The following is a 10,388-nucleotide window of genomic DNA, read 5'->3' as shown; positions in this document are numbered from 1 at the left end:
CCATGTTTGGGATGAGACCAAGCCATGGCACTGGAATTTCTCGTTTGATGTGCAATGAGAAAAATCCACTTTCCTGTTCGAGTTAGATTAAGAGAAGCAACTTAATCTATTAAAATACAGAAGATCTCAGGCTGACCAATACTGGTTAAATCAATTGCATTTTAACATCCCTAAAGTTTCAGAAAATTGCTTTTGTGGGTAGAAAAATCAATAGTTCCCCCCCCCCCCCCCCGATATAATTCTGGCTAATGGGGCTTTTGTTCTTACTGAGCATTAAAATGGCAGCCGCTTACCCTTCTTAACACCTACGGTAAGGATAGCTAACACTGACAACTGAGCTTATTTGGTCAGATCCTCAAATGGCAATAACATGACATGCTCCACTCAAATCTTTTCCTGTTAAAGGATACAAAAAAAAAATATTTAAACAAGTTACTGAATATTTTGCTCTGTTATTTCTGACTTCAAGTGTTGCACACTTGTGTATTCTCCAAAGTGCTTTTGTGATGTATACTACATAAATCACATTGGCTACTTTTATTTGGGGTTTGAGCTTACAGAGCTACGAGCAGTTTCTGATCAAGCTCTTGAATACTTCTAGCAATCAGACCTAAAAATGTCCATCTTAAATATTTAAAAATGGAGGAAGAAAAAAAAATGCCTGCAGCTGCTAACCTCATATTTGCCATATCCCTACTAAATTCAATGTTAGCATGTATTTCACATTCCCATGTTTTCAGATATTGCTTGTAACTTTTAAACACTTTCCACTAACAAACACCCTTAGGGTTTTAGCTCATCTTGCAACTCTGTTTTCAGCTTTAAAAAACTAAACCTGCATTCCTTCACATGTATACAGTATAGAGTTTTCCAGCACACTGCACACACTGCCCAGTTAGCCATTAAACACATTTTAAAAAATCCAAGCCATGTTAAAATACTGAAACCAATTAACAATTTGTTCCGGGGCAGCATATATTTTTCTGATTTATTTCATAACTCAAATTCTGCCAAGAATTTTGTGGGCAGAATAATAAGCTGCAACACAGATCAATCAAAACTCATGTCAAACTGCTTTATTACATCTTAAATAACATTACATTTTAATATAGTATCTATCTTGCATCCAGCTTTCTTGAAGTACATTGACTTTAAAATTAAATACAAAAGGTGAAGAGGGATACAGGGCGTGGAGAAAGCTCTACAGAGTAGTTTCATAAAAGAGAAAAGGGGAATTCATCTTTTTATGCCAAATCCAGGCCTAACGCACAATTACAGCACACTTTTGTACAGAATGTTGCAGAAAAAACAAAATGGAGAAAAGCTACTACTGCTGCTAGGGAGGAACATTTCTGGATACAGTGAGAAGATAGGAAAGTTAACAGAACAATCTGCTGTCCAAATGCTGCTGCTTTTAACATTTTATTTGAAAAGAAAGCCAGGAAAACCTGCTCATTACAAAAGTGACTCTAATCAGATGCAGAGGACTCATCCTGCAAGAGGAACTGGCTGTAAGGAACTGATTTATAAAGAAGATGGTCTAGGTTCCCTTCTCCCACACCCCAGAATCATTGACAGCGATTGTTTGAACAGGCTGTTTCTTTAAAAAAAACAAAAAACCAGATAGTGATTTATCACGCTACTCCAAAACGTGCATAGCTTTATACTTGAGTTCTTCATATGTTTATGCACAGAGTAGCAACAATAAATGAATACAGCAACAATGGTTACAGTTTTTAAACAGGTTATTTCTTTAAAAGAAAAAACATCTAAGGACTTAGTCCAATATGCACTTTTTAGCATTTCTACAGCATGCGATTCTAAGAGTAAACCCACCCAATATGGCAAACAATCAAAAAAAGGTTTTTTTTGTTTAACTTAGAAAGTTCAAGATCATTATTTTCAAAACATTGATTTGTACATCATTATTTCATACACAAAGAATTGACTCAATACCCAAGTGTAGGATAGGTCTCTTTTGAAAACAGAGATTCCTGGTTGTTGAGACTACAGGGTAGTGTTAGTATATATAAACTGCCCTTTCAAGTGGACAAAAACAAAGCAGATAAAAACAACACAAAAAAAGGGGGGGGTGAAGTTGGGGGGGGGGGGGGAGAAACACACCAAAAGTTGCATTTGTTGCCCATAAAAGGTGAAAGGATTCTTTAGACAAGCATTCATTACCTTGTACAGCATGTGCTTGATTACCTTACTTGTTAACATTATCCTATATATGCCATGTTTTGTGCAACAATTATCTGTGATACTAGAAAATAAAATAAAAAAAATCAGGGACTAGATTTACAGCGTTAACAACCCCCCAGATTCTCTGGGCTAGGACTCCCTTGTTTTGCTCAATTGAAGAAATGTATTTATAAAGGAAACTTGGAAAAAATCCTGCTACAAACATGACTAAAATTTGCAAGTGTGTGAGATAAAACAAAGTTCTGAACTTCAACTTGGAAACTACAGTGAAAGCTAACTGTTTCACAATTATGATCAAGTTAATTTTCTGGTCATGCTTTTATGATAGTGTTTCATTTTTCAATTTCCAAAACAAAAAAAAATGGTCCCAAAAGGAGTACACAATTTCATTTTGCTTACAACCACAGAAATTCTTCTTGGAAAGGTAATTGTGCTCTTCATTTCAGCAACAGGAGAAGGAAAAGATCTTGCCCTTCGGAGCTGGGGAGGATGGGGGGTCCAAGTTAGTATGGTCAGACTGGATATGCTATCATTTTTAGTTTTCAACTGCTGGAAAGTTCTTCCAGTCACGGAGTCCGCCGCTCTTCTGACACACAGAAAGACATATTATGAGTTGCACTTCGATAAATTGTAGTCAGGTTTCAAGTGATGTTCTCCCTACTCACTGACACATTCGGCCATTATCTCGCCATTTTCAAGAATGCCATTTTATTTAGCAACCCAGATTCAAAACACTGCAAAGTCATCCCTACCAGGAAAATAAAATATACCAAAGAGTTCACCTGTCCACAAGACCATTGCATATATTAAGCAAGTAGCCTTCTAAAAGAAGAAACTTTTTTTTTCCCCCCCTTCCAAGGACTTTCTGATTTGAACTATGAGCTTGTAGCATCAGTAAAACAGCACCATTTATTCACTGTTCAGAAAAGCATTGTGAACACAATGGGAAAAAAACTAAGGGAAACTTACAGGAAATTAATTAATTGGATGTCTACTTACTTTAGTTCCAGATTTTGAGGAAGCTGTCCCACGATCCTGTTGCCACTGCCATTCCATCATCAGTCACACCTAAGCAACTGACACGGTTATCATGACCGGCAAGGACACCTATAAATAAGAACATGCAACAAATGTATTGCATTGCTTTAAGGATTTTCTTTTTCAGTTTAAGTAATACTAAGGCATCCGTGTTTGAATTAGGCACCCATACATCCAAACCCCCCAAACAAATGTGGTTTGGATTTTTAAATGCTTTTGTTTTTGTAAATGCAAACAGAAATGGGTGAGTTTGCAAGGGAGTAATTTAGGAATTATAATACTCAAGGATTTTACTTGTATATTTCTCATGTTATGACCCTTACTTTCTCATAGATTATGAAATCACCGCCATGAAAATTCTGCTGACAATGCACATCATAAGAGCTGTTCAGCACATATCTATATAACACTTACTACTTCCTCTCCGTAAAGACCGATTAGTATTTTACAAGACTTGTGAACATGCAAAACCAGAAATTATGCTGGATTGCGTTACAAACGCTAGATCATTTTTTCATCCAACCAATTTTATCTTACAATGCTTTCAAGCACTTACAAGGCTTAAATATCTACACTGATTGTATTTGCCAACATGGAGATCTGCTGCAACTCAATTATAGTGTTATTAAAAAAATCAGATATTAAACAAAAGAAATTAAGGGAGCCAACATTTTCTTCTACCTCCTTTAAATATTTCAAGGAAGTAAAAAAAAAAAAAAAAAAAAAAAAAATACCCACTTATGTTCAACCTCTACTCAGTCCACTGCACTGGGCTAGAGATATTCTTCATAGATTTACAACTAGCCATTCTGCATCAATTACAATGCTCATAGGGCTATCCTCATTCATATTTTTGGGCTTTCTCTCCTCCCTTCCTCCATTAACTATTCTCCAAAACAGAACATACAAGAAGTCAGATTTAATTCTCATACAAATTCTCATACAAGTGTTAATATTTTTATTCCTTAACTCTGTGAAAGTCACCACCTCATACACCAGGAGTCTTGATGTTTGAAAAAGTAACATTTCTGACATGCTTTATAAAAGCAGTAACACTGTGTGAATAATACTGTTAATCTCCAGTTTTTATTAAATCTGTACAAGCGTCCAAGCCTCAGCACTGAATTTTGCACTTCTGCAGAAGCCACGTTGTAAGCACTGAAGTGGCTGAAAGCATCTTCAAAAATTCAGTGGCATACAGAAGCCAGCTGCCAGAGGTGACAAAATGTCCAGGAGTTATGTAGGATTTATTGTGGGAATTGCATTCAACAGTATTAAGTACTGAAACTTGGTAAAATAAAGAGCCAAGAATTTTCATATAGTTTGGACAGAATAAGTGACCCACAAAAATATTTATTACAGAATCAGGCACTACAGAAGTGTAAGACCTGTTCAGCAACTGCGAGTCTCGGAACATTTCAGTAAGCAGAACACTTGACAAAGTAGTTGTTTAAATTAGAGTTCTAAATGCCAATTAACATGTTACTTCATAGTGTTACAGCATATTCTGCTAATCACCTATTTCTGTACTGTTGCTCTATAGGACTTTTCATCTCAACAGAGATTTGTTGCAAGGTATACAAGGAAGCAATAGGATCGTTTTATCTCCCTGCCCCGCCCCCGTTGTCTCTATAGTTACTACTACTACAAATAACTGTCATAAAAGGTGTCTTTCACATGAATATCCTCATTAATGAGTACCAAAACTCTTACAAGAGGAACACAACAAGTAATGTGAAAATATCTTTGATCATTCTTCTATTAACATATACTAAAGTATCCTTCCATAAGTAGTTAAACTTTGAAAAACGAACACAAACTAAGTGGTAACTTTTTATTAAGCACTGCCTTGCAGAAGTGTTTGCTGTACAGAGATCTTTGAGATAATTAAAAAAAAAAAAAAAAAAAATCAATGACCACAAGTCGCTGCTTGGTAGCCACACTACCATAAAATTCATGCAGCTGTATAGGGGAATATGAAATCTCATACAGCATTTGACAGCCTATCAACTTCCACCTTGTAGTATTTCTCTTAACTATGTCAGTTATTTTATTACTAACATCAGGCAACTGTAAACCCTCTGCATGCAAGGTGGACAGTACAATGAATCACTCTGAACAGCTGGGGGGAAAGGGGAAGGGGAAAACACATCACACACATCCCAGAACTTTGTTTTTGATGGCAGGCTTCCTGTTTTCAAGCATCCATTGTTCCCTTCTATCATTCAGAAGTACTCTAACATATTTGTTAACATACATAAGCTACTTTTATCATTGGTCATCTCAAAGCAGATTATCAGAGTTTTAAAGTTGAGACATTTGCATAGGCCTGCTAGCCTTCCCTGTCAACTTACACATCCAGTTTGTTACTCTATCATATTAAAACCAAATACACTTACCCGCTCTATCAGCTTTCAGTGTATCCCAGACATTGCAGTTAAAGTCGTCATAACCAGCTAGGAGGAGACGTCCACTCTTGGAAAATGCTACAGAGGTGATGCCACAGATGATATTATCGTGTGAGTAAACCATAAGTTCCTGATCAGCCCGAAGATCAAAAAGCCTGCACGTGGCATCATCCGAGCCTGTGGCAAATGCATTGCCATTTGGGAAGAACTTTAAATGGGGAAGGGGGGAGAGGGAGAGAAGACATAAGATTTCAAATTAATTTCACAGTAGCTGACAAAACGAGGGAACTACTGAAAAGCTGCAAAATACTTTATGCCTCGCAGACAGAAGTAGCCCAAAATATACAAGATGCTTTTCATCTAGTACTCAGGCACAAACCCTGGAGTACTCCAAAGCTAAAAATTAGGAATAGAACTTTACCCTGGGTCCCAAGGTGGACTCAATTCCTTTGTCTCATTGAATATACTTTGTACAAATCAAGCGCGGCAAGAAAGCAGCAATGAAGAAGAGCGTGCCCCTCTTCACTGCTGGGATATGGACAAAACTGATCAAGTAGTTAAGAGCACACAAGGAACACTATTTTAATAGCTGGTCACCTTTTGCATTTACCACAATGAATCTGAAGTTATAGAAATTTCAGGTAGTTTCCCCACCTGCAAAAATTATCAATTAAAAAAAATTACATCATAACAGTACAACACATAGCATTGTTACATGCTTAATAGTCGAGACAAGGGCAATATATAATTATGAATTTAAATCCCTTCTCCCCAGTTCAAGTTCATACATACACAGATGGCATTGATGTCCGACTCGTGGCCAGTGAAGGTTTGCCGACACATTCCTTCTCTAACATCCCACAGTTTGGCAGAGGCATCACAGGCACCAGAAACAAAACACCGGGCATCAGGAGCAAGAGACAAGCTCATGACATCCCCAGTGTGCCCAGTAAATGTAGTTGTCTGCTGACCAGTTTCTATGTCCCAGAGAGCGCTTAAAAGAAATTAGAATGGTAAAAATCAACAAATTCATGCATCCATTTTTTATGTCCCATTAAAAGATTTAGACAGCAGTTCTTATGTGAACCTCTGTCTTTATAAAAATTTGTTTTATAAAAATTTATGAAAAATTTTTATTTTTAATGTTCTTTTCTTATAAATTTTAATTTATAACATGTATAAAAAAACTACAATGAAGTACTAACAAAAAACACCGAAGGCAGAACAGACATTCTTCATTGAATTATTCTGCTATCTTTACAAAATAACCATGCATAGAAGAATTAAAAAGCTGTCTTTTTTTTAAAATGTGGGTTTTTTGCGGTGGGCGGGGGGAGTGAGTGCAAGTGAGTGCGAGTGTCTTATTTTATTTTAAGATAGAAGTATATGCTATTCTTACCTTTAAAAGTCTTACCTAAAAAAGTGTTTTTTTTTTTTGTTCTTTTTTTTTTTGTTTTTTTTTGTTTTTTTTTTTTTTTACACATTTCTGGAAACATAGGGCAAACAGAATGACTGATGCTCATGGCTGTTTATATGCATTATTTCTTGTGAAATGGCAATGGCTCTATTTTCTAAACTACTATAAGGCTGAGCAGCCTTTGTAAGGCTACAGCAAAAGTTGAGTCAGCATTTCTGTTGTTTTTAAAAACTCGTCAAGGACGCATAACCTGGTGAATTTTGTCTCTTGTCTTTAAGTTGCCCACTTGTCCATGACAGCAACCTCACTGCCACGATAATAAAAGAGTAGGAAAGGATGAAATAACAATACCATGATCTTCCCTAAAAAGAGGTCTAAACATTTAAGAACCATTAAGGATATTTAATTTTTGTCTACTTCTCAGTAAGCCAGTCTCATTAGCTGCAGATTTGCACTAGGCAAATCAGAGATCAACGTACTTTGTTACCCTTTTGGGAGTTTGGCTGAACCGAGATGACATCACGTATAAATTTTTAACTGCCAAGTTGCTACAATAATTCCTGAAACAGCTGCATCTTCTTGTGAAGAGCATCATTTTAATAGATCCAGCTTGTTTTTAAGAACTTACTAGAAATATTTTGTATAAAACCCCAAATATCTATATTCAATAGCTACTCAAAATCAGAAGGGCATGGAAAGAGACTGATGCTATATAGAAGAGATTTACTGGACAACCTTTGTTTTTAAGAACTGCTGCTTGGGAGAGTTGTATTGCTTCTAAGAAGGAGATACAATAGAAAAATCAATAAAAAAAGATTGAGGGTTCAGCAGCTAATATTATATTAAGATATATACCTACATTCTCCTAAAAACAAAACAAAACAAACAAAAAACAAACAAAAAACCTCCAAAACTGTTGTCCTTGTAGAATGCTTTCTAGGAGCTCTTATGAATAGCGTTAATGATTGTTACTTTTTTTAAACAAGGTCATTTCTTTATATAAGTTTCAAATACTGAATACTATAGGACTTCAAAAAACAGTCATTAGCCTAATACACTTATTTCCAGCAGCCAAGTGTTTATGGTCAAAAATTCCATATATCATCTTGTCACAAAGAATTAGATGAGACTCTTCAGAATACGGACATAACTAAACAATGAAAGCTAATAAATTTGCATGATATTTTTTATTATTAGTTAAAACTTGACAATCACTTCTAGTCTTCTGGAGGAATATCACCTTTAACAAAAATTGTTTGTTTCAGTAAAACTTTAACCGTGAAAAGCCATTACTAACACTCACATCACAATTTTACTGCTTACCAGGTGGTGTCGCCAGAGCTAGTAACAATTTGATTATCATCCAAGAAACGGCAGCACGACAAGTATCCTGAAAACAAAATCAAAAGTGGATGAAAAAAACAGATTACTTTATGTTCCATAATGGCTGCTTCTTCCTCTCATGTAGTCTCAGTAAGAACTACGAAGCAGCCTAAAACATAACAAAAAATTTTAAGGTAGGAACCTCAAAACTTTTGGACAAAATAACTCTTTACAGACCATGCCAATTCAACCACTACACTGGTGTACCACAGCAGGTTGATCTCATTAAGATGTCTGTAACACAAACGAACCCCCCCCCCCCAAATTTAAGTAGCCTAACCAAAGAGCTAAGCATGACACTCGTTTGTAAATATTTTTTTTTTCCTTTTCGTTGAGGAAGGAGAGCGAAGGAGGGAGAGGAAAGACAAAAGGTCTGGGATCTACGTGCCAAGCTGGAGAGAAGTGCAGATAACCCTACACTGTACACACTAAAGGGGACGTGCAAGACGCTGCATCCAGGATCAACAAGCACTTATGACCTTGGCTGGATCATACAGCTGTTAAAAAAAACTACATTCTTGTTCGATACAAAGAACAGAGCATATACATCAGATGTCTTCCAACAGCGGTATCAAAGAATTGATTTCAATGCTTGATTTGGGGTATTTCTGTTCCTTTTATCTACCAAAGGACCACATGTCAAACTCAATGTAGCAACTCGGATTACAGAAGCAGTCTATCACCTCTATCTCATTGTGTTTTATAAAGCACACACCTTTCTGAATACGCAAGCTAAAGCAAAATATGACAATCTGTAAACATCAGCTTCCAGTTACAGGCTTATTGGTAGCTTTTCTCAATTCTGCCACAGAAGAGTAGCCCATTAAAACTGTTCCTTTAAGAAGATTTCACACAAACTGGTCATGTTCAAGTGTATTCCTTCAATGTCTCTTGCATCACAATGAAATTCTAATCCTCATGCTAATAGACAGATCTATGTTTTCCCAGCTATAAGTATAGTTTATAACCTTAAGGAGATCAGTAAGCAGCTACCATATCATAGAAATAATGCTCTTCACTTGTTATTGCTAAGGCCTCTTTCAAGATTTTGGTATGTGTATGCAAGGCCACACACTGTAAGCCAAAGCTGATGAGTTACTTCATTTCTCCCTGTGTCCTGAAAGTGGGGAAGGGTGCCTTCCTATAAATCCCTTTCCTGGTCACATCACAGTCACTACTTGAAGGTCAAATCAGCACTGCCTTCCTCACTCCACCCAGATGGTACGTAACTCCTCTAAATAAGATAGCTAAAATAAGGTTTTGTAAGAAAGACAGATGAAAGAAAATTAAATAGCATTAAGCCTGCTTTAGTTCACATTTTTTATTCTTTTCCATATGAAAATTCACTAATATATAACTATTCATTTCTGAGTAACCTTAGTCTCCTTCAATGATAGATTTCATACAATTTACTTTACTCTTGATAATTAGTCTTGATCAGGCAGAAAACCAGCAAGACAGCGCCCACCTGATGTTTTTTCCTCCAGAACTGTTAAAGGTTTTTTCCAGAGCCAAGCTGACAGCCTCTAGAGCAAGAGAAATCTGTTTTTCTGCACACTGGATTACATTCTTTGTAGAAAGAAAGAGATCATAGAGATGACGTGCAGCTTCAGAGCTGCAACCGTAACAGAAATGCCTTATTACAGCTGATTCCTCTTTTGCAGACTGCTGGAGGTATTACTAATTCTGGAAGAAAGCGGAAGCCTTCTGATTTGTATGTTAGGCTCAGTGCTATTCTAGGACTCTCTGTGATACCAAAGTGACTACTAAATAGCCAATGTTTTCATTTTCAACTAAGTTCAAGAAAACACCCACCCACCCAGCTTTCCTCTGAAAATTTCCAATGTCACTCTCAAAAAAAACCCCAAAACCAAAACAACAACAACAAACCCCCACTGTCCATTACCAGTCAATAATAAAAGCAATTCATATTTTCT

At 36.4% G+C, this 10,388-nt stretch overlaps 1 protein-coding gene across 1 annotated transcript in view; it reads right to left on the bottom strand.

The window, feature by feature from the left end:
- Window positions 1–1,061: 1,061 nt before the first annotated feature.
- Window positions 1,062–10,388, bottom strand: part of GNB1 (G protein subunit beta 1) — a 54,272-nt gene continuing 44,945 nt past the window's right edge. The window contains 8 exon segments of the mRNA XM_026096509.2: window positions 1,062–2,645; window positions 2,648–2,699; window positions 2,701–2,791; window positions 3,205–3,256; window positions 3,259–3,312; window positions 5,643–5,859; window positions 6,444–6,645; window positions 8,392–8,458. Coding sequence (XP_025952294.2) covers window positions 2,545–2,645; window positions 2,648–2,699; window positions 2,701–2,791; window positions 3,205–3,256; window positions 3,259–3,312; window positions 5,643–5,859; window positions 6,444–6,645; window positions 8,392–8,458 — 836 coding nt within the window. The 3' untranslated portion in view covers window positions 1,062–2,544.

Source organism: Dromaius novaehollandiae, chromosome 24 (genome assembly GCF_036370855.1).
Source record: "Dromaius novaehollandiae isolate bDroNov1 chromosome 24, bDroNov1.hap1, whole genome shotgun sequence".
NCBI lineage: Eukaryota > Metazoa > Chordata > Aves > Casuariiformes > Dromaiidae > Dromaius > Dromaius novaehollandiae.
Note: the sequence above shows the minus strand (reverse complement) of the source record. Positions and strands in the feature narration are given on the sequence as shown.